At 40.6% G+C, this 23,654-nt stretch overlaps 1 protein-coding gene across 1 annotated transcript in view; it reads right to left on the bottom strand.

The window, feature by feature from the left end:
- The window catches only part of LOC122808690 (alpha-2-macroglobulin-like), a 1,814,690-nt gene extending 1,791,917 nt beyond the window's left edge, over positions 1-22,773 (bottom strand). Inside the window, exon 1 of the mRNA XM_044079678.1 lies at positions 22,671-22,773. Within this exon, the coding sequence (XP_043935613.1) occupies positions 22,671-22,732 (62 nt within the window). The 5' untranslated portion in view covers positions 22,733-22,773. The remainder of the gene's footprint in view (positions 1-22,670) is intronic.
- Between the last annotated feature and the right edge of the window lie 881 nt (positions 22,774-23,654).

Raw genomic sequence — 23,654 nt, 5'->3', positions numbered from 1 at the left:
TTCCTTACGTAGATGATGTGCCATACTAGCAATGACCCTAGCGATGACCAGCGTCTAGGTGTGGGTACTGCTGTATTACCCACGAGAAGAGTGGCCTTAGGGTAAGTGGTGACCTAGGCAGAGGTTGCCACCGATCGTCACCGCTACCCCCTCCTGGTCTACCTACACCACATAGAGTCTGGAAAGGTGCCCGAGTATAGCAACACCCTAGGCGGCTACCTACTTGGCCTATGCCTAAGGCCGGCTATGTGTGTGGTCCCTTGGGCATCGGACTCGGGAGCGTGTAGCGTCTGCCGTTGGTATGTCCAGCATTACCCACATCCGGCCCCAAGGCAGTTAACACAACATCCATGGGTCCACATGGTGTCCCAGCTGTGCACTCCGGGAACTCTATGGGGAATTTAACCCACGCCGGACAGCTGTGTAATCCTAGCCTCACCTCAGGATCGTTACCTGAGTAGTAGCACAGGGCGACTGTAGTCACACTCCACATAGATGGTGCCTCCACTGACCCTGGGTATTACCATACCATTAGTTTGACAAGCCTTATCTGCAAAGCCATGGAGATGGATCATAATGGGACACATAGATGAGGACATAGGGGACCGCATACTTTGGATACAACCCAGTTTAGCTTGGTCATAGTCAGATCATGCCCTTTACACGTGTTTCACTTTGTAGAATCAGTCACCAAGGCCATTGCTGAGGGTAAACCAGTCCATACAGCCTACCTCAACCCGGCAGAGGCCGTCGACACAATACCCCCTCGGGTATACTTGATAAACCCGTCATCTTGAATGTAAGTCCATACATCGCCCTATGGGTTGCAAGCGGGCTAGGTCACAGAACACACATGGCCATAGTTGCTGGCGCCATGTCATACTCACAGCCAGTCACAGGTGGTGTCCCATGGGGCTCAGTCCTGGGTCCACTATTTCCAGCATCTCGTTTCCAATGTACCGCACACACAGGGGTTATGGGTGACAATGTTTGCATCGACTGCAAACCGGATGCCAAGGTCAGACACACATCTGACACAGATATCCTTCAGGAGTGCCTCACAGATGTGGATAAGTGGTACCAGAGACATGTCCTACAGCTAAATGCCAGGAAATGCATAGGCATACCGCCGGGATGAACAAGGTTACCCGAGCTACCATATAGGTGGCAGTCCACTGAACACGGAGGGTTACCAGTGATCTGGGGACACGTGTTGTTGTTAACCGTTCGTTAGACACACATGTTGCTAACATAGTTGGGTAGGCCTTCCACATTGGCCACATCATCATGAAGGGATTCACATCTAGATCAGGGAGGTCATTGTCCCCTTGTACTCATCACTCAATAGACCTATGATTGGGTACAATGCCCGTTCAGAATGTATGTGTCCCAACACCTGCAGCAGCTGGAAGGGCAACGACAGTTCTTCGCCAAACGGATGCAGGCTCTCAGATATATGTGTTATACTGACCGACTGAAAGTATTCCAGCTGTATACAGTTGCATACCAGTTGCCCAGAGGTGACCCGTGCCTGGCATGCGGCTACGTCGAACAGATCTGATGACTATGCTTCCGCGGAAATAAGGTAGATCCCTCAGAACCACAAGGGCAGCTGGCGTACACCTTGACACTGTCATTAATCGAGCGTGTTGTTGGGACGGATTCATCACCCGGACACTCACTATGCTGTGGAGCGGCATCCCAGTACATGTAAGGGCAAGCACCTCGCTGGCCTTCTGTTAGTATTTACACATGGATGTCTGCATTGATTTCTTTCTGTAACCTTGTAAATGAATGTTACATTAGCACATTGTGAATCTTTACATTTCGTTGGTCTATTTTACAGTACTCATATTCATACGGTTTATGTGTATATATTATGGTTCATTCATATTACTAGGTGTCTGCAGTTCTGTTAATATATTGGCACAATCCGTAGGACATATACATGTAGCTTACACAGTCAGAGATTTGGAAAACATTTTATGTTGGTTCATGTTTCATATATGTACATATTTTTCCATTTTCCGGTGAATACTGTACCTTTGAACAATGTCTGTTGTCCTCACTGTGTGGGATGTGTAACCCAAGTAAGGTTTGTTCGCTTGTCTGCCTTTAAGGCATGTAATTAGTACCTAGCACATCTAATGTACCAACCAATTAATGCTTGTAAATTTAGTAGGTTGAACTACATTGTATGTAGTCTGAATAAGTCTGCTTATGAAGCAGGCGAAGTGTGCTCAAGACACTATGGTGACTGCCTTTAATTCTTGGTGTGCTCTGGTTGGTCACTGGCGGTCCCTACAGTACCTCGTCTTTGCTTTGGACTTCATCGGCTGGTTGTCTGTGTTTCTTGTATGGAGAATGTCAACTGTAGTCCCTATGTGTATGAGTTGTGTAATGCTTTACTACGGCAGTGTAATTCCACGGGTTTGCATTTATGTGTGCCATCTTAGTCATACGCTTGTCCATCCATGTGAATTGCCTACTATACACTGGTATGGGGCTGTACACATTTCACACCTGCATTTTGCATTCCCGGAGTATGGTGTGCATTATTAGTGGAGAGTGGCGCATGTGCTACGCTGCGTCCCTCCCGAGGCGGGACAAAGGATTGCCTTTGAAACAACACGAGGCCTGATTCTACATACCCAGACTCCCTTGACTGCAACAGTGGACAGTACCCATTCCACATCCTTCCTGTGTGCTCCAGTGTGTGGTGGGCGCAGCTGTATGGACCCGATACCCTGGGTATTTCTGTGCATGTGTGCTGTAGTTCATGGACAGCTATCATCAACATTGAACACGCTTGCGTGCCTATGTGTACCTGTGGCGTGGTGGCGACAATTAGATCACATGAGTAATGCAGGAAGCTAGCAGGCATGCTCTGAACAGAATTTTGGGTCCTACAATGGACACCGATGTGCATTTGTCAAGTTAGATGTTGCTGGACTGTGTCCACCTGCCCAGTGCTTTTCACTGCTGGTGTATGTTCCCCAATCGCGGATGTCTGTTTGACTACCCATTCCACATGGTGCTACATAACCGGCTGCGTTAGTACTGTGAACAAATGACATACATCCAAAGATGGTGGTTACCAACTGCTTCATATAAACCTCAGACATCCCAATGGGACATATCCGTCACTATATTTCCAATATAACACCACCAGAACATGTTGCTTACCTATGCATTCATGTAACCATGTTGTCTTCGTAGGTGGGAATGCCATAGTTTACACATCCTACGTGGCGTTGTGTGTGTGCCATTAGTATGTGTTCCACAGGTCGCACATCTGTTCCGCTGTATGGTAGCGGGTGCTCCTCAGTCTGTTGCTGGCAGATTGAGTGCTGTGTACGCCGGTGTTGGCACGAGAGTCCGGCTCTGTATGTGGAATGTCAACTGTGGTCCCTATGTGTATTTCCTGTGTCATGCCTTACAGCGGCTATGTCATTTCCCGGGTTTGCAGTTGTGGGTGCCATCCTGGCCATACGGGTGTCCATCCATGACAATTGCCTACTGGACACTAGTATAGGGCTGTACACATTCCACACCTACATTTAGCATTCTCCGGGTATGTTTTGCATTATTAGCGGGGAGTAAGGCAGGTGCTACGCACATCCCTCCCACAGGGCGGGAGGAAGGATTGCCTGCGAAACAACACCGAGCACAGAGTCTACATACCCAGAATCCCTTGACGCGACAATTGACAGTACCCATTACACATCCGTCCTCTGTGCGGAAGTGTGATGTGGATGCAGTGCTATGGACCCGGTACCCTGTGTAATTCTGTGCATCTGTGCTGCATTACATGGACAGCTATCAGCAACATTAAACACGTTTGCGGTGCATATGTGTACCTGTGGCGTCAATGAGTTCACTTAAGTGTTGAAAGAATGCGGCATTCCTGTCTTTAGACAAATTTTTGGGTCCTACATTGGACACCACTGTGCATATGTAAAGTGTAGAGCTTGTCGGACTGTGTCCTTGTGAGAAGTGGGTTTCACTGAGACTGTGTGTTCAGGAATCGCGGATGTCTGTTGGACTACCCATTCCACATGGTGCTACATAACCAGGTGATGTAGTACTGTGGACAAATTACATACATCCAACGATGCTGGTTAGCAAATACTCAATTTAAACCGCAGTCCCACTGGGACATATCCGTCACTGTATTTCCACTATAACACCACCAGAACATGTTGCTTACCTATGCATTCATTTAACCATGTTGTCTTCATAGGTGGGAAAGCCATAGTTTACATATCCTACTTGTCGTTGTGTGTGTGCCATTAGTATGTGTTCCACAGGTCGCACATCTGTTACGCTGTAGGGTGGGGGGTGCTCCTCAGTCTGTTGCGGGCAGTTTGGGTGCTGTGTACGCCGGTGTGGGCAGGGCGGCCCTGTTTTGTATGGGGAATGTCAACTGTAGTCCCTATGTGTATTTCCTGTGTTATGCCTTCCTGCGGCTATGTCATTTACCCGTGTCTGCAGTTGTGGGTGCCATTCTGGCCATACGGGTGTCCATCCATGACAATTGCCTACTGGACACTACTATAGGGCTGTACACATTCCACACCTACATTTAGCATTCTCCGGAGTATGGTTTGCATTATTAGCGGAGAGTAAGGCAGGTGCTACGCAGAAATCCCTCCCACAGGGCGGGTGAATGATTGCCTGCGAAACAACACCGAGCACAGAGTCTTCATACCCAGAATCCCTTGACGCAACAATTGCCAGTACCCATTACACATCCGTCATGTGTGCGGAAGTGTGATGTGGATGCAGTTCTATGGACCCGGTACCCTGGGTTTTCTGTGCATCTGTGCTGCATTACATGGAGAGCTATCAGCAACATTAAACACGCTTGCGGTGCATATGTGTACCTGTGACTACAATGAGTTCCGTTAGGTGATTAAAGAAGGCGGAAGAGCTGTCTTTAGACAAATTTTTGGGTCCTACAATGGACACCACTGTGCATATGTAAAGTGTAGAGCTTGACGGACTGTGTCCTTGTGAGCATTGGATTTCACTGATACTGTGTGTTCAGGTATCGCGGATGTCTGTTTGACTACCCATTCCACATGGTGCTACATAACCAGCTGATTTAGTACTGTGAACAATTGACATACATCCAAAGATGCTGGTTACCAACTGCTTCATATAAACCGCAGACATCCCAATGGGACATATCCGTCACTGTATTTCCAATATAACACCACGGAACATGTTGCTTACCTATGCATTCATTTAGCCATGTTGCGCTCATAGGTGGGAATGCCATAGCTTACATATCCTACCTGGCGTTGTGTGTGTCCCATTAGTATGTGTTCCACAGGTCGTACATCTGTTCCGCTGTATGCGGTGGCGGGTGCTCCTCAGTCTGTTGCTGGCAGACTGAGTGCTGTCACGCCGGTGTTGGCACGAGTCCGGCTCTGTATGTGGAATGTCAACTGTGGTCCCTATGTGTATTTCCTGTGTCATGCCTTACAGCGGCTATGTCATTTACCGGGTTTGCAGTTGTGGGTGCCATCCTGGACATACGGGTGTCCATCCATGACAATTGCCTACTGGACACTACTATAGGGCTGTACACATTCCACACCTACATTTAGCATTCTCCGGAGTATGTTTTGCATTATTAGCGGGGAGTGAGGCAGGTGCTACGCACATCCCTCCCACAGGGCGGGAGGGAGGATTGCCTCTTGAAACAACACCGAGCACAGTGTCTACATACCCAGAATCCCTTGACTGCAACAATTGACAGTACCCATTACACATCCGTCATGTGTGCGGAGGTGTGATGTGGATGCAGTTGTATTGACCGGTACCCTGGGTATTTCTGTGCATCTGTGCTGCATTACATGCACAGCTATCAGCAACATTAAACACTCTGGCGGTGCATATGTGTACCTGTGGCGACAATGAGTTCAGATGCGCATTGAAATAAGACATAATTTGGTTCTTTCCACAATTTTTGGGTCCTACAATGGACACCACTGTGCATATGTAAAGTGTAGAGCTTGTCGGACTGTGTCCTTGTGAGCAGTGGGTTTCACTGATGCTGTGTGTTCAGCAATTGTGTATGTGTGCTTGACTACCCATACTGTGTTGTGCTACAGGAAACATGTCTTCCGACACCAGAAACCAATGCTATACATCCATTGTTGCAGGTTAACAACCACTTTCATACCATACCCAGAGGTCACGATTGGGAGGTATTGCCACTTTATTATCGGAACAACACCCCCAGACTGTGTACATCATGGGAACTTTAGGCCAGTCTTCCGGCCATTTCCAATTGTAATTGGCAGACACATGTCAATACATGTATGATAACACATATTGTCATGCAGAAGTTGATCTATGTTATTTGGACATTGGCTTCTGCTTTTGGCATCCGTTGCTGTGAGTGTTGCCAGTTAACATACACATTGCTTGCTCAGAGGCAGACTACACACTACTGCGCAGTACTGTGGTCTCCTTTAAGGACCCTGAGCCAGTGGTCAATGGTACAGCAGCCACTGCATCAATCACATTTGCCATCTACCAGTACCTACAGGACTGCATGTACCAGGCATTCACTTACCCAACTGTGGTTCATTGTACCAATGCCAAGCGTCCAGTGTGGTGTACCCCAGCCATACACATGATGTACAACACGAGGAGGTGGCTACTACAGGGTGGAGCAGACACCTTGTGAGGTGTGACACCCTTGGTCATCATATGTGTAGAGTTACACAATGTCATGGGATTGTCAGGGCACATTCCACAGATATACCTACATGGACCTGGCTGACAATCATACCACCTTCAGTTGCTATGCTTTCGACACCTGTGAGGTCACTACCACATATGCTCTGACTGGGTTCACATAGAGGTGGGGTTTACTCAACATACACACATTGCCGACATACAGGCTGACAGGTCCAGTGAGGACATCTCCACACCCTCCACCACACATGTGGAGATGTCTGTACCAGCGGTTTGTGGTCACCAAATGTTCTGTGACACACAGGTGGGACATGCTCTCTCCAGGGTAGTGTGAAAAGCATCCATGAGACCAGATGGTGAGCCCGCTGTGTACTCCACTATCTCATTTGGGATTAGGACCCACAGTTAGGACAGCTATTTCTTTATAGCCTCACCTCAGGTAGGGAGCCCAGGTTGTATCGCATGACAACTGTATTCCCACATCACAGGGCCAATGCCTCCACTGAGGCTGGTTATTACTGTCCCAGTACCCTGAGGAGACCTATCTGCATAGACATGGGGTGGGATCATACTGCGGTTCGTACATGACTGCATAGGGGACATACATACTGCGCATCCCACACGGTTTCTCTTGTTCAGGGCGGTTCATGCCTTTAAGACATGGTTGACATTTTGGGACGGTCACCCAGCCCATTGCTGGGGTGTTGCAGTCCATACAGCCTACCTCGTCCTGGCAAAGGGCTTCATAACATTACCCCCTCAGGTAGCGTTAATGAAACCATTGGCTGGGATGTGAACATGTACATCACAGAATGTGTTGTAAACTGTCTATGTGACACAACCCACATGGTCAGAGTTGCTGGCTGCATGTCAGACCAACTGCCTGTCACAGGTGGTGTCCCATGGTGCCATTCCGTGGGTGCACCCTGTCATACATCTACATTTCCACGGTACAGGCACACACGGCGGTGTTATGGGTAACATTGTTTGTAGATGCTTGCAGAACAGATGCCATACTGGGACGGACATCTGACACAGATATCCTTCGCAGGGGCCTCCCGGATATGCATATCTGCTGTCAGGGACATGTCCCACAGCTGACTGGTACATAATGCAAAGTCATACCTGTCGAGGGGTAGTAGGTCACCCCTGTCCAGCGTATGGGTGGCTGTCCACACAGCACAGGGGTGACTACCAGGGATCAGGGGACAGGGTTTGTCGGTCGCCTTTCATTCAACACACACATTGCTATCGTGGTTCTGTGGGACTTCTACATTGACCACCTGTATGTGCAGGGAGTCACATCTGACTTCACAGCCCGACACGTACACACGGTCACTATATAGCATAGAACTTCACTTATTTGCCTAAGTATGAGCTTATTGTTGTGGCAGTTTGGTAGCTTATTCTGTTTCTTGGGACATTTAGGTATTTCAGTTACGGAGATAACCGATTCAGGCTACAATTACATTAAATACGGAAATCATTATGACCTACACTCTTAGCACACTTCCGTTTTTAATGCTTTATTTGAACACGTATGCCAATACAGGGACTGGCCCTCGCAAAGTGGGACGGTTGGTGACCTTAGTCGCTACTCCTGTGTCGGTGCGGCGTGCTGACATGCTGCTGTACACCTTCTCTGACTATGCACACTCACAGTACATTGCTGTACGGACACGGTATTCTGGCGTATCCTTTGTTCCTTGGACAGGTACATTTCGGGCTGTGTGGGCTTTATTTGCTTCTCTGTTTAGTTAGGGCGGGTACTTTGTTGCATACTCTGCGGACATTTCATTCTGCACGGGCCATGGCTGCAGCCATTTCTATTCTGGGCGGACTATGGCGGACAGCACGTTAGGTTGCTCTTCGCCTGCCTGCTTAAACACGCCTACTGACGCATCCTACTTGGGCTCGCTCACGTACACTACGCACATGCCTGTGTTTACGGTGCACTCTCATTAATATGCATATGGCGCTACTGCGCCGGCTATGCAATGCACCGCCGGCGCAAGCCTTACGCCGGCCTTGCGCCGAGCTTCATGAATCCCGGGGATTGTGTTTCCCAACCTAATAGAACCAAATTAGAATATACTGGTGAACAAGTAGCACCCATCGGTACACCAGTGACTTGTTGATAAAATTCCCCTTCAAAACATAAAAAATTATTTTCAAGAACTATGCTCATCAATTCACATATTAAATTTATTTTGTCATTCTCAAGATCCGAGAATTTAAATAATACTTCCTCAAACAATTTCATCCCTTCATTTTTGGGAATACATGTAAACAAGTCTCTTACGTCTATAGTTAAAAATAAAACATCTTCCTGAAATAGATCTTGTTTAACACTTTTTAAAAATTCCCATGAATCTTTTAACAAATGGGGGGTCTTGTAAACCACATGTTGTATGTGAGAATCAATGAACACAGAAAGTGGATGTATTTTAGACCCCTTGGCTGCCACTATGGGTCTAAAAGGAGGCCTACAAATATCCTTATGTATTTTTGGTATTCCAAAAAATACTGGAATTTTAGGAAATTTTATAAAAAGAAAATCATGTTCACTTGGACTAATTCTTCCTTCTAATAAATATTCCTCTAAATAACTATTAATTCTAGAATATGAAATGTTAATTTGATTTATGGAAGTGTGACTATAAGTATTCTCATCAAATAATAACTTTTGCATGGCGTTTGAAATAAAAATGGATTCTTTTTATATTTTCCAATTGGTGTCCTGGATTCGTGGTTCATTTGGATTTATTCATTAGTCTGTTCAGTTCATCTTTGTGATTAACATTGTTGGCTAGGCTTACTTAGGCTCTTGGGCCGATAGCCTAGTACCTACCTATGAACCTATAAAATAACCTGCAAAAGTTTTGGTCAGCTATTAGTAACATCCTCTTACCAAGTAATGCTTGAATACCCCCGTCTGCTACTAACAATAATAATAGCATTGCCACCCAATTCAGTAAACACTTCACTGAAACAATTCTAGCTCTTTCTAACAACTATGGCCCCATCTCCACCTTCTTCCCATACCATGTAATAGCAACAACACCTTCTCCTTACAGCCTGTCTCAACTGCCATAATAAAAGAAACTTCTTATAAAACTGAAATCCTCAATCCTAGCAGCTGATAACCTACCAGCTGACTATCTTAGAATCACTGCAGATGCAGTCACCTACCCTGTGTCCATCCTTATTAACAGATTCATCTCTGAACACAAAGTCCCTGCTATTTGGAAAATTCACATATCATTCCAGTACACAAAGAAGACAAGTCAACAGAACTTTCCACTACCAGTCAATTGTTATTCTATCTCCCTAATATTCCTGAGAGATGGATATACACACAAATTCTGGACTTCTTGCTTACTAACAATCTTCTGTCCAATACTCAGCATGGATTTCCTCCATATCGCAGTATTACCTCTTCTCTAATGACCTTCACTAACACAGTTAATCATCACAGAAACAATGGCAACTTTGTATCTTCTATCTTTCTTGCTGAAAAGCCTTTGATATGGTCTCTCATAGTAAACTTATACATTTTCTCTATTGTCTGAATCCAAGCCAATCTACTATCACATGGTTTCAAGACTGTCACCTAGATGCCAGCAAGCAGTACAATGGCAACAACACATCTCTCCTCTTCTACCTGTCACACTAGTAGTTCCTCAAGGCTCTATCCTTGGTCTCCTACATTTTACACTATATACTAATAATCTCCACACTTCAACCCTGCATGCTTCATTTATTCAGTACACAGACAATTCCACACTAATGTGTGCTGCCCCTTCATCACAACTGCAAGTAGTAACACAACACGATTTCTCAACAGCTGAAGCATAGCTAAATAATTCCCAACTAACTCTGATCCCTAAAAAAAAAAAAAAAACAAGCTCATGCTCTTCCAACCGACAAGATGCTCTCTGCCCTCCCTTTCAATATAGTGTCCATGAATAATGCTATAATTTCACCCAGAGTACAAACAATGCTTTTGGGTGTAGAGTTTGATAACAACATGAGATATGAAATCCACATTGCCCAGACCATAAGGAAAGTGCATAAAAAACTTGTCTTCTTTGTGTACTGAAATGATATGTGAATTTTCCAAATAGCAGGGACTTTGTGTTCAGAGATGGATCCAGTAACAGGACAAAAGTCACCATTGCAAGAAGGCATCTTATCTCAACTCTCCTCTATGCCTCTCCAATGCTCACCAAGCTAAGGAAATCAGGATTAGCAAAATTAGATTCCTGTTGCAACAAAATTGACAGGTTTACCACTGACTCTCAGTTCAGGTCACATCACTGCATTGTCTTCAAGCAACCTAAAAGGCTAGAATTTCATCAACTCTTACTTTACAATCAACTTACCTTGGCCCATGAAATTCTTAACCAGCCAGACAAAACTCCTGCCCTTCAAAATCTCCTACAACCCATTCTCCATTAATTGTGTCCTATGGTCCAACAATAAATTCCTAATAAATGTAACCAAGGCCAACAATGCTGCAGAAGAATCCTTCTTCTCAAACTTTATAGCTAAAATCTGGAATACATTGCCAACAGATACATCTTCTACAAACTTATCTCATTTAAAAAACCACTTATATCTCACTTATCCAAAACAAGGCTGTGTTCATTCAATAGTGCAGAACAGGTTGTTTTCCTGTTTGACAAGCATAATATGCCTGTGTCTCAAACTCTGCTACTAACATCCAAGTATTTGAAAAGTATTGATGTCAACATACTATCTGAGCCTCCCACTTACATCTATGTTCTCTACCACACCTCCATCATATGCTATCTGCCTGAGGAAAATTTCTTTGAAGTCTGCTTGAGGTATTACATTACCTATCCAGACATTTCCAGGCAAATATCCTAAATCTTCTGAACTTGTTTGTATACTTGGGAGCCATGCATATGTCTTCCCATTGTTTTGTTGTAAATTGCTTTTCTAGTCTTTCTTCCATATCTTTTCTAACCTCCCCTGATTGAGTCTTGTAGTTATCATGCAATAATTTATATGCCCTACTAATAATCCTCTTTTTTCACAACTGTATCTTTTTCTAGATTCAACTAAAAATTCTACCAGAGCAAGTCCTTTGTTTAAAATTCCCATATCTCTTTCTATTTTCCTGTATTCTCAGATTAAACCCTGGTAGGGAAGACAGTCTCAATTGTCTTCTTGACCTCATCCCACTCTATTAGCTTTCCTACTTGAGTTATTTGCTCCCAATATCTTGGTTCCTTTGCCAGGTTTCTCCAGTAAATTCCATCCCTGCTTTGCCTATTTTCTGTATCCCTACTTGCAGTCATCCCTATTGAGAAAATCTCCATTCTTTATTCTCATATTGGTTTAGTTCTTAGAATACTTTCTGCTACTTTATAAATATAATATTCTGCATGTTTGTTAATATTCTCCTTTAGGATCTGCATCCAAAATCCCACTCCCTGTTTTTTTAACTCTCCCCTTCCCCTTGCTTCATCATCATCCCTTTCCACTTTTCTTCTGCTTGCGTTATGTATATGAGCCTTAACTGTGTAGCTCTAAAATATCCCTTCAAATCAGGTAAACATAAACCACATTGTTATATTGGAAGGATCAACATATCCCAATTAACTCTTGCCCTCTTTCCTTCCCAGATAAATTCCTTCAATTCTTTATTGATTATTGTCTATAACTTCTCCTCAGGTTAATAAAGGTATGCCTGGCCTGTATACAAGACTAAAGGGACTGAAGACATTTCCACTGCTTGTATCTTACTATCCATTTCCATAAATAAGAAATTCTAGATTCTCAAATTTTGTATTCTCTTTTGTTTAGTCTCTTTCCACATATCCTAAAGACTTCATTTTATCATGTCCCCATAAATATGGGTATTGCTGAACCAATTTGTGTGAGTTAACATAATTTATGGCTACACCCTTTATTTTATCTTTAATAATTTTATATCCCCAAAGGACTCAAAACTGTCTCCGAATGTTTCATAACACTGAGATGTCCTTTTCTGGATTTATCATGCATAAAATAATATCATCTGCAAATAAAGCTGACTTTTCTTTATTACCACACAACTTATATCTTTGTATTTATTAGTCTCTTATTTTCTTTGCCAACAGCTCTAACTATAAAGCAAATAACAATGTAGAAAGATAACACCCCTGCCTGCTTCCTCTGTTAAAACACAGCTTACTCAAGGGGAATTTTCCCACTTTAATTCTTGCCTCTCACCCTTCATGTATCCTTCAAATTAACCTTATTATTGTTTCAGATAATGCAAATTCTTCCAATGCCCTATTCATAAAATCCCAAGCTACTTGGTCAAATGCTTTCTCTGCATCAAGACCCAACAACAAAGGAGGTATTTTATAACATTCTGTTTCTCTCTCTGGCTCATCATTGTTCTATTAATGTTATCAAATGTTTGCCTTCCCTCCACAAAACCACTTGATTCATATCTATCAATTTTGGCAAGACATTTGCCATTCTTTTAGCTAGTGTACATATAAACACTTTATAATAATGGTCTAAAATTAAAATGGGTCTATATGAAGCTGGGTCTGCAGGGTCTTTGCCATGTTTAGGTAACACAGCCACCATAGGTTTCTTCCAAGATGTTGGTACTTCCCCTCCTTTTAAAATACGGTTAAACAAAATATTACAGATCTTTATCACTTTTGCCCTCCTAATTTCCAAAATTCCACAGGAATGCAATCTTTTCCAGGATACTTTCCTCAAGATTGATTATACATCACTGTTTTTATCTCATTGCCTCCTATCTTAACTGTTAGTTGTTCAGCCTCATCTACTTTTAGTCTTGGCATAATTAAATCTTCAACAAATTTTTCCATTTGTACTTTTTCTTGATTTCCACATTACTCTACTTTATATAACTTTTCATAACATTTCCAGAGTATCTCTAAATCCTCTACAGGACCAGTAGTTATTTTTCATGTTACAGGTTAGCTAAGTTTGGAGACAACCCTTTCAACCTTCTGTTGCCTAATTCATTGTGATAAAAGTTTTTGTGTTTTGCAATTGATATCAAAAACTAGTTGCTTAACTGCATTCTTTCTAGACTCATACATATTATTCAGATAATCTCTTATTTTCTCTTTAGCAGTATGCATTTGCTCCTCTTTTACTAGTTCTGTGAGATTCTCCTTATTCTGAAATACTCTAACCTTTCTGAGTCCCTCTATGTAAGTTTTCTGTTTTAGTTCAACCACTTTTGAAACTACATTTCCATTTTTCCCATGCACTAGCTATATCTTCTGACAATATTTTTGTCTTCCCTAATGGCACTCAGATAATTTCCACTTCCCATTCCTTTAATTCATTTTTTTTAACAAGTATGTGGGGAAAGTGTCAGGGTCTTATTTTCATTTCATTACCCTGCATTTTTATCCAAGTTTTTATTGGTGCATGATCAGAAATAGTTATCGGATGTGTGTCGAGGCAGTCAATTAAATGTGCATGTTCCCATACCTCCCAACCTCTTAGAGCAAGAAATGTTGACAAAGCCATAAATAATGGGGGGGGGGGGTGCAAAGCCCCCAAAATAGGGACAATTTTTGAATATACCTCCTACAAACTTAGAAACTTGATAGAATAACAGGTTTTACATTTGCATGAATTTTCCTCTCAGATAACATGTGCTTATGTGTTTGAACAAAGAAACCAGACAGACTTTCATCTTTAATGAATTGCCAGTGATTTACTAGAAAACCACACTTTTTTTGAAAAAAGGACCAAAAATATGAAGCAAAAATCTGGACATTCTATAAATATCTGTTCAGTTGACAGGTATGCATGTTCCTGTGAAATATAATTTCTGTCTAGTCTATCCCAGTTATTATATCTTGGGGGATAATATGTAAATTATGTCTGAGTTCCTACTACTAAATTCATATCTTCCATACCAAATATTTTCATAATTTTCTTCATAAATCTACTCTTTTTTGTTATATTGCCCCTTCTAGGTTCCCCCAATACAACCTTACTGTTGTAAATTAAATTCCAGTCCCATGTATAAATAATATACCCTGGTGAAAGTGGATTATTTCACCCAAAATTACCTTAAGCTCCATAATAGAAGTTTTTGGTGGAATACAAATACATACCATTATAATTCTCCTCCCTTACCAATACCCCTTTGCTACCACAAATTTATCATTTTGCCCCCCCCATCTATCACTATTGGAGCCCTCAGCAATTAGTATAATTACTCAACTTTTCCTCTGTCCTTGACATTCTGCTGTATATCCATTCTGAAATCCTCTATTTGTCAAATTCACATGCTCGTTTATTTCTAAATGTATCTCCTGCAGCACTGTTATTTTCATTCTCTATTTCTTGGTATAATCCAATACTCTTTCCATTTTATCTATACCTGGAAGTCCATTCATGTTCTAGGATAATATAGACAACATAGCCATCATGATAAAAAATATTGTTCTGACCTATTATACATGACATTTTTTGAATGTGTATTTCCAGCTTTTGTATAACATTAACATACTAATGTTTGGCAGGCTGATCTTTTGTATTGTTGGTTCTTCTCACCTCCATTTGAACTTCTGTCACATTTTTGCAGACATTTTGTTTTAATGAAAACCCTCAGACAAAACACTAAATACAAAATACCCCTATCCCTATTAACTTGGAACAAACACCCAAAACTATGCACATCTTCAAAACATGAAGTTTAACCCTCCAGAAGGGAATGATTGCCCCAGATTGACAGCTGAACCTACAGGCATTATCTAACCTAAAATTAAGGATACATATGCTAAAGTGCATGCTACAGCCTGTGCTCCCATTGACAGTGATTGCTTTGTGTACTTTTCTTATCTTTCTTCTTCTCTTAGATATGAAAACCAGTTTGCATGCTTTCAGGAAGCATTAACTTTTAGCCCTAAGAAAAAGTCCACTGGCTATGTTTAAATAAAACTGAAATGTAATATGTTCTATTAACTGAATTAAAGTATTAAGACTGCTGGGGAAGTTGTTACTACCTATTCACTTCCCATAATTTCAAACTTAATTTTTTTCACTGAACTGCCATTGTACCTTTAAAATTTGAATTTCCCTCAGCAAACAATACTCAGAATTCTCAAGGTTAACTGCTTGTACCTGCAGACAGCTTGACAACTTGTCAGTATGGAAATGCACTCAGCAATATGACTTTATAAATTTCCCTCAGAAAAGAATACACAGCTGCTCTCAGCTCTAGAAATCTCATCTACACTTAACATTTGCCATTAGGAAAAAAAAATATCTTTGCAGTTGTAAGAAACTTAGCATTTCCATGGCTTTCATCATTTTGTCTTATTTTTAAAACCTACATGCTTACAAAAACACCTATTTACAGCTTAAGATAGAGGTAGTAATCTAAACATTCACCTTGTAAAATAAAATGAGAAAATATCCTGATTCTACCAATAATATCATCAGTGCAATTTTACAGCCCACCCCCAACCCAGCAGCCCAAGATCACAGCATATGAACATTAAGCTTGCTTTTGTCCAGCCGCTTTTCTCTTGTTATACTTTAAAATTCATATTTCTTACAACTAAAAAAGTATTTGTTCACTTTAATATCTTTAACACATAGAATAGTCCTGGAAAAGATTTCCCCACATTTAAAATACCCCTGACTACACACTACAGAAAACTGTAGTTTATATCATGAAATGTTTTATACAAATACTAATAAGAACAAAAAATAGTTTATCTACAGTTAGATTTCCCCTTTTAGTGTCCTATTATAGCAATAACCCACGCCTGGGTGTGGGTAATGCTAAATTTACCCACGGTTGGCATGGTTTGGTCCCGAGGGACCAAACAAAGCCAACCGTGGGTAATTAGCATTACCCACACAGGCGTTATTGCTATTATATGACATTATTTAAGAAAAGAAACTATTACTTTTCTTAAATAATGGCATAGTATAATGCCTGTTTACTGCCCTTCCGCAGATGTCTGGCATCAGCGGCAGTTCTGATGTACTGCGTGCCTGCGCGGTACATCAGAGTTGAGCAAAGCAACGAGAAAGCAAGATCTCCGTTGCTTTTTTTTTAGTGTTTTGCTATGTTAAATGAGTTTAACATAGCAGGACAGTTTTAAAATAAGCAACAGACATCTCCGTTGCTTATTTTAAAACTGTCTCGCTATGTTAAACTCATTTAACATAGCTTAAAAAAAGCAACGGAGATCTTGCTTTCTCCGTTAAAACACTGCCTCGCTATGTTAAATGGGTTTAACATGGCGAGACAGCTTTAAAATAAGCACAGCGGAGATCTCTGTTGCTTATTTTAAACTGTCTCATATGTTAAACCCATTTAACATAGCGAGACAGTGTTTTAAAAAAACGAGTTATACTAATGGAAAAAAGTCCGGGCGAACGGACCTTTTTCCATTAGTATAACTCGATTTACAATGGGCACGCTGGCCAATCAGCGTGCACGTTTTGGGGGGATCATGGTATAATAAACAATAATGATATAAAGTGGGATATATACAGTCCACTCAGATGTTTAATGATGTCAACAAAAATCTAATGTATTTCAGACACTTTTTTTTGCAAAACCATATTTCACAAATCTAATAAGATGCTTTATAGTCTTGCATTTATTCATTAATTTCAGAGCTGCTAGTCTTCTTCCTATTCATCTCCATCTCCTAACACACAGACTCATTTTCTGTCATTCAAGTATTTCCTTTGGAACATTGGAAGGGGTTTCAATAGCAAAGTCTATCTATAAACCTTACTGTCAGAAGAATGAGAAGCAGTGCTCCTTTCTGCTTGCTGATTCATATTTTGTTAGATAAACTTTTTTATTTCCTCCTTCACCTGTTCTGCATCAAAAAATATTTTGATGCTCGAGAAAAACACTTCGAAGACAGCTGGATACAGCAGCTTGAATCTCACACCTGCCTCTCGACATTAGCTTATTGCTGGGATAAATTTGCTTCTCTTCTCCCTAGTGTACAGTGAATAATCATGTTCACAGACACTCTGCTGTTTCCAATTTTTAATACTTTACCATTCTGCCATAATTTTGTCAGGATCAAGTCTTTCTGCTTGCATGATTGTTTCTTTACTAATACAGGTATTGGCAGCTTTCTCTTGGCCATGTTTGGAGCATGCACTAAAAGTACCCTTTTAATTAACAAATTCTGCTGTGGAACACCAGTTGAGTTGCTTATTTATACTTTCATAAAATAGATACAGTGAGCTGCTTCCAGTTTCTCTGGTACAGCACAAAATCTCAGGTTTTCTCCTTGCACTCGGTCTTCTAACTCTACTATTTTTTCAAACAGTTCTTCATGAGAAACCACATATTTAGACGTTTTTTTTAAGTCAGCCTCTGATTTTTGCAGTTTTATCAATCCATCTGAATATCTAGTTAAAGCTTCTTGTATTTGTTTTCCAGATGTTTTGTTGCTTGAATTGATATAGTCCTGCAGTGTTTCATTTATTTTAATCACCTCTGAGTATATTTGATTTAGTTTTTCCTCTGAAATACTGGAAATCATATTTTGAACCAAAGATGAAGTGTGAACTCCTTGGATGTTGATGATGGATGGGCAATTAGTATATGAAAATTATAAAAGTTCATGAGGACTTTTGCAAGTAGTTCGTATAAATTTTGCTAATGAAACTACATGTTTACTGTCTAGAAAATGGAATATAGTTAACAGGGCCCTATGCATCTCATTAAATATATTATCTCAAAGTGATAAACAGAATGTTAACCTTTTATAAAAGTGATGCAACGTACATTTCTAACTGAATTGAGTAAGGTCATTTAATAATATATAATAAACTCACTGATTATGTTTGAATACTGTATGATGGTAATTATTGTTAACATATGCTCCTATATAACATGGTTATAAATGCAGAATCATATATATATATATATATATATATATATATATATATATATATATATAAGCACTTTCATTCTTTAATGTAACAAGAACTTTTTGGTTTTGTCTCTGTTTTTCCTCTTAGCCACCTAGCTTTGGAAATTTGTTAATTGTAAGTTTTTAATTTCTTTTTTTATCAGTTTTTAATAGTGTGTGTGTGTGTGTGTGTGTGTGTGTGTGTGTGTGTGTGTGTGTGTGTGTGTATATATATATATATATATATATATATATATATGTGTGTGTGTGTGTGTGTGTGTGTATACATATACACACACACACACACACACACACACACACACACACACACACACACACACACGCGCACACACACACACACACACACACACACACACACACACACACACACACACACACACACACACAATTAATTAGTTGCATTTTGGTTTGCTTTGATATAACAGTTCAGTACTGTTTCTCTTTATGTTTCTTCATGAGCCAGAAAATTCTTAACAAGAAGTATTCAGTTCAATAATACAAATAGTTATAAATATAAGTTGTGGTAAAATAAATAAAATGCATAATTATACATTCTCTGTTCTTTTAATATGTCTGCATGAATCTCATATGTATGAAGAAAATTTTGCTTCAAAGTATGTTGTCCAGGTCTCAGCTGCTTCAAGCTCTTACTGACAGAGCAGCAAGAATGGTGATCTGGAAAGTCTAGGTTTGATTCTTACTTGAAGCATCCACTTCTTTAGTGCGATGTTCCTGGTTTTTGAACAGGCTCTTGCCTACAAAAGATTTTAAGGAGGTCATTCATTTTAGCTGTGGTTAATGAAGCATGTTTATACAAATCCTTCTTCTCCTGTTTTTCCCAATTAGAGATTTTATAATCATCCACTCTGTGAAAATCTCCATCTTAAAAATGCTTCGAGTCTAAGTAGAAAGATGCCTGAACTGGAATGCCCTACTGCAACAAAAGTATATTCGTATCTGTGTAGTTCCTGAAACATGTTTTCAGTGTAGTGACAGCACTTCTTCTGTACCAGAGTGCAGCACCTATCATTCCCTTAGACCCTTGAATAACTGTGCTGGAGTATCTGTACTTGTCAGAAATACCATCACCTCATATCAGAATACCCCTAATCCTAACTTGGAGTTCCTTAAGATTTAATTCACCATTATCAAATCCAAGTATTACTTCTTTATTAGCTACTGATCCCCATTAATGTACACCCAAAGATCATGCAAATTACATCAGCACTATTGAGAGGTTATATATCAAACTAAATACCTTTTTACTAAGGAATTTTAATTATCCAATTATTAACTGGCACACATGCACCTCTATAAATTGATATGTATCCTGTTTCCTGAACTTTGTTTTTGCCAGTACATGAAGAAAATTGTAAAACTATCCACAAGAGGCTGTGATATCCTTGACCTGGTCTTACAAACCTAACTCCTGCCTTTTCTCAACCTCATGTCCCCTCCTATCAAGTTAAATCTGGCCAGTAGTCATTCATCTGATCTGTCAGGCCTAGTGGTACCACTGCACCCCCAAATGCGACCATATTTAAGAACTTAACCTGGAAAGCCTACTTCAGCTTGTAGAAGACCAAATCAAAATTCCCATGAATCACTTGGACCCACCTGAGAGTGCTGCCACATTCACCTTTTATCAACACCTGAACAGCCACATTGAATAGTCAGTACCTATCCGCTCTAAATATAATAGTAAATTCAGGAATAAACATCTCTGGTGGAACTCCTACACTAATAAACAGTATAGCAAAAGACAGAAAATGATGACAAGTTTTAAGTAATCCCATCCTCTTTTCTCAGGACCACTGTTAGAAAATGTAAAGTACAGTACAAGCTTAAGGTCACTATAGATACTCAAGGAAACTCCAAAGCTTTATTCAATTATGTTGGAAATTATAGATAAATGTTCATCAATGAACTGACCTCTTCTATAATGATATCACACTTTCTAGTCCCAAGGATATAGTCAGTAAATTAGCAGATAACATTTGTGCTGACTTTGCTCCATCTACCAACATTGCTGCCCCAAGTGAAAAAAGTATTCAGTTCAAAGTATAAATAGTTTAGAAAGATAAGTAGAATTAAAATAAATAAAATGCATAATTATACTTCGTCTGTTCTTTTGATATGTCTGAGTGCATCCCATGTTTGAGGAATGCTGCTTCAAAATATGTTGTGCGGGTCTCAGCTGCTTTGAGATGTTAGTGACAAGGCAAAAAGAATGTTACTTAATTACCCAATGCTCCTAGCCTGAAATAGGTCCAGATGGCTCAGTGCTTTACGCCAGTTAACAAATAAACATGTAAGGGCATGTTATGCATTAAAGAAACCTTCAGCCTTTAGAATCATGCAATAACTTAATTAAAAAAAACATAAAACTTCATACAGGGAGACTGAGGGACATATTTCCTGGTCCTATTCCTGTAGTCACTTGAGTCATGTGAATTACACATTACTAAAAAGACATCTATTGCAGATGCCTGAGATGAACATTGCTGGGGGATGGGAGGGTGGCATAATGGTTAAGGTGTTTACCTTACAGACACAAGGTACAGGATTTGATTCTCACATGGGGTAATTGGCTAGGCTTAAAATGGCCCATGGTTAAGGTGTTTACCTTACAGACACAAGGTACAGGATTTGATTCCCACATGGGGTAATTGGCTAGGCTTAAAATGGCCCAGCAGGGCAGTTAGCCTAGTACTAATCTATGATCCTATGACCCTATGCTTCAAGTCTTGTGATCCTCTTGCATAGCGTGCAGGATATAAGGCAGACATGCCAGTGAATTTGTACATAAACTGTAGGTTGGTGCAAAAATATGTAACCGAGGCCCCGACGAAGCTGTTGTTTAGGAACAACTAAAAAGTAACAAACACAATTAAAATGAGGAGAAAACATTCCACTAACTCCAAAATGCATAACAGCAATGCATGCAGAAAGCAGCCAGGGTATCCAACCCTAACATCTACTTTCATTCAAAATTCCTCTTTTGTATGTGGAGTCAAGGTGTCACTTCAGCAGTGACAATCCTCTAGAGCCAAAATTTAGACTGCCAGATGGCTAGCCCTATCACAATAGTTCTTCCACACCATACACTTGCATTCACAGTAACAACCTATGGCTAATTTAGAGTGCCCAATCCACTTACTGCATGTATTTGGAATGTGGGAGGAAACCAAAGCGTCTGGAAGAAACCCATGCAAACATTGGCAAGACATGCAGACCCAACAGAGAAGACACCACAGCTGAGAATCAAACTGGGGAACTTTTGCTGTGAGGTGACAATGCTATCTGCTTTGCCACTGTGCCACCCTATCACAATCTACTTCTGTTTGACTAGTAGTTACAGAGGACAAAAGACAGAATAGGTTAGTCACTGGTATACAGCAATGGTTGGTGGTATTAATTTCTGGGCACTCTTTTAAATATTTCACATTAATTACTCATCCTGCAATAAATACAATCAGTATTGCAACAAGTTTTGTCATGACAGCTAGCCCCCAAGCTGCAGGGAAAGAGCTACCCTTCAGCTGGCAGTTTCTGTGACTGGCATTTTACTTAACATTTTTCTAACACTTAACTCTGAAAGATATTTTAACCCACTCATTTAAATGAAAACCTTTGGGAATAAAATCCACATACTCCTTTCTGCTGTTGTCACCTCAGCTATTCTGTAATTTATCTAGCATCACAGTATTCAAATAATGTGAATCTTGCAAAACCATCTACCAAAAGTTACTACTCCCTTGCATATTCTATTTTTAAAAAAGGAGATGTAACAATACTAAGCTGCACAAAGTGTTCTGAGGTTTGCCAGCCAATTACATGCCAAGCAATAACAAAAACAAAACAAATTGCAAAAGCATATGACTGATATAACTTTTTAATGCATACATTATCTCTAAGACTTTCCCCATAAAAATTATTAGAGTAATACAGTATAACACTAGACAATTTTCTCTTGTGTCTACTCCTTGCATATGTTGCTTCATTACTCACGGTTTAGGAGCTGCTGTTGTCAAATGAAAGAGAAGACAGCTAAACAGAATACCCCTCCACATGGCTCAAATCTTTGCAAGCACAGACCTCCGACTGACAAAGAAGCAAAGGATGCCTTTAAATGACCTGCTGTTATTACTCAACATTTAAATCATCTGCTTAACAGGAATACCTAGGAAACATGCCAAACAGTAACCTTAACCTCTCCCTGTCCTGCTGAGCAAAGACATGTTTCACAAACTTTGTCCTTATCTTTGTAGATATTTTTATTTCTCTTCTAGATAATGTAGGCAATAGAGAGCAAATGGGAATGTCATCATTTAATGCCTTCATTTGGTATGTGACTATTGTTGGGAACTATTACTCTAATGTACTTCTATCTATAGTAGACATTTGTCCAGGGCCCCTTCAATAAAAACACATCACACTAAATGACATTTGACGACCTTTATTAAAATTCCATAAACATAACTTAATTGACCAACTAATATTTCATTCATTAATCACGGCATAAACATTCATATAACAGTTAACTTAGGGCAGCATGACCCCGCTCACCCTGGCAAAGTAAGCAGCATTCTTACCTCCACTTTCTTACTTTACTTATCAAGCAGCATCCAACTGCTCACTTAAATTTCCCAACTCATTGAAGTAACCATCCAACCAAATAAACAGCATCCTCACCTCCACTTACTTATACTTGGCAAGCAGCGTCCAACCACTCACTTGCATTTCCCAACTCATTGAAGTGAACCTCCAACACTAGAGGGGAACATAAGAGGTACAAGCCTGGATTTCTTCTCTGCCCCTCCCAAAATATACCACACTATCCCCCATGCTCCAAACAAAAATGGGGGGTAGCAAGGTCATGCCAAAATATGATATCTTACCCAGTTACACTCTCACAAAACTTATTCAGCCCCTCCTCACACTTAACTCACTTCCTCCCATTCATCCTACTTCCTATTTAACCCTTCCCCCCAA

This window comes from Protopterus annectens, chromosome 8.part0, assembly GCF_019279795.1.
Source record: "Protopterus annectens isolate FY-2018-M chromosome 8.part0, PAN1.0, whole genome shotgun sequence".
Taxonomy (NCBI): domain Eukaryota; kingdom Metazoa; phylum Chordata; order Ceratodontiformes; family Protopteridae; genus Protopterus; species Protopterus annectens.
This window is presented reverse-complemented; position numbering and strand designations above follow the sequence as displayed.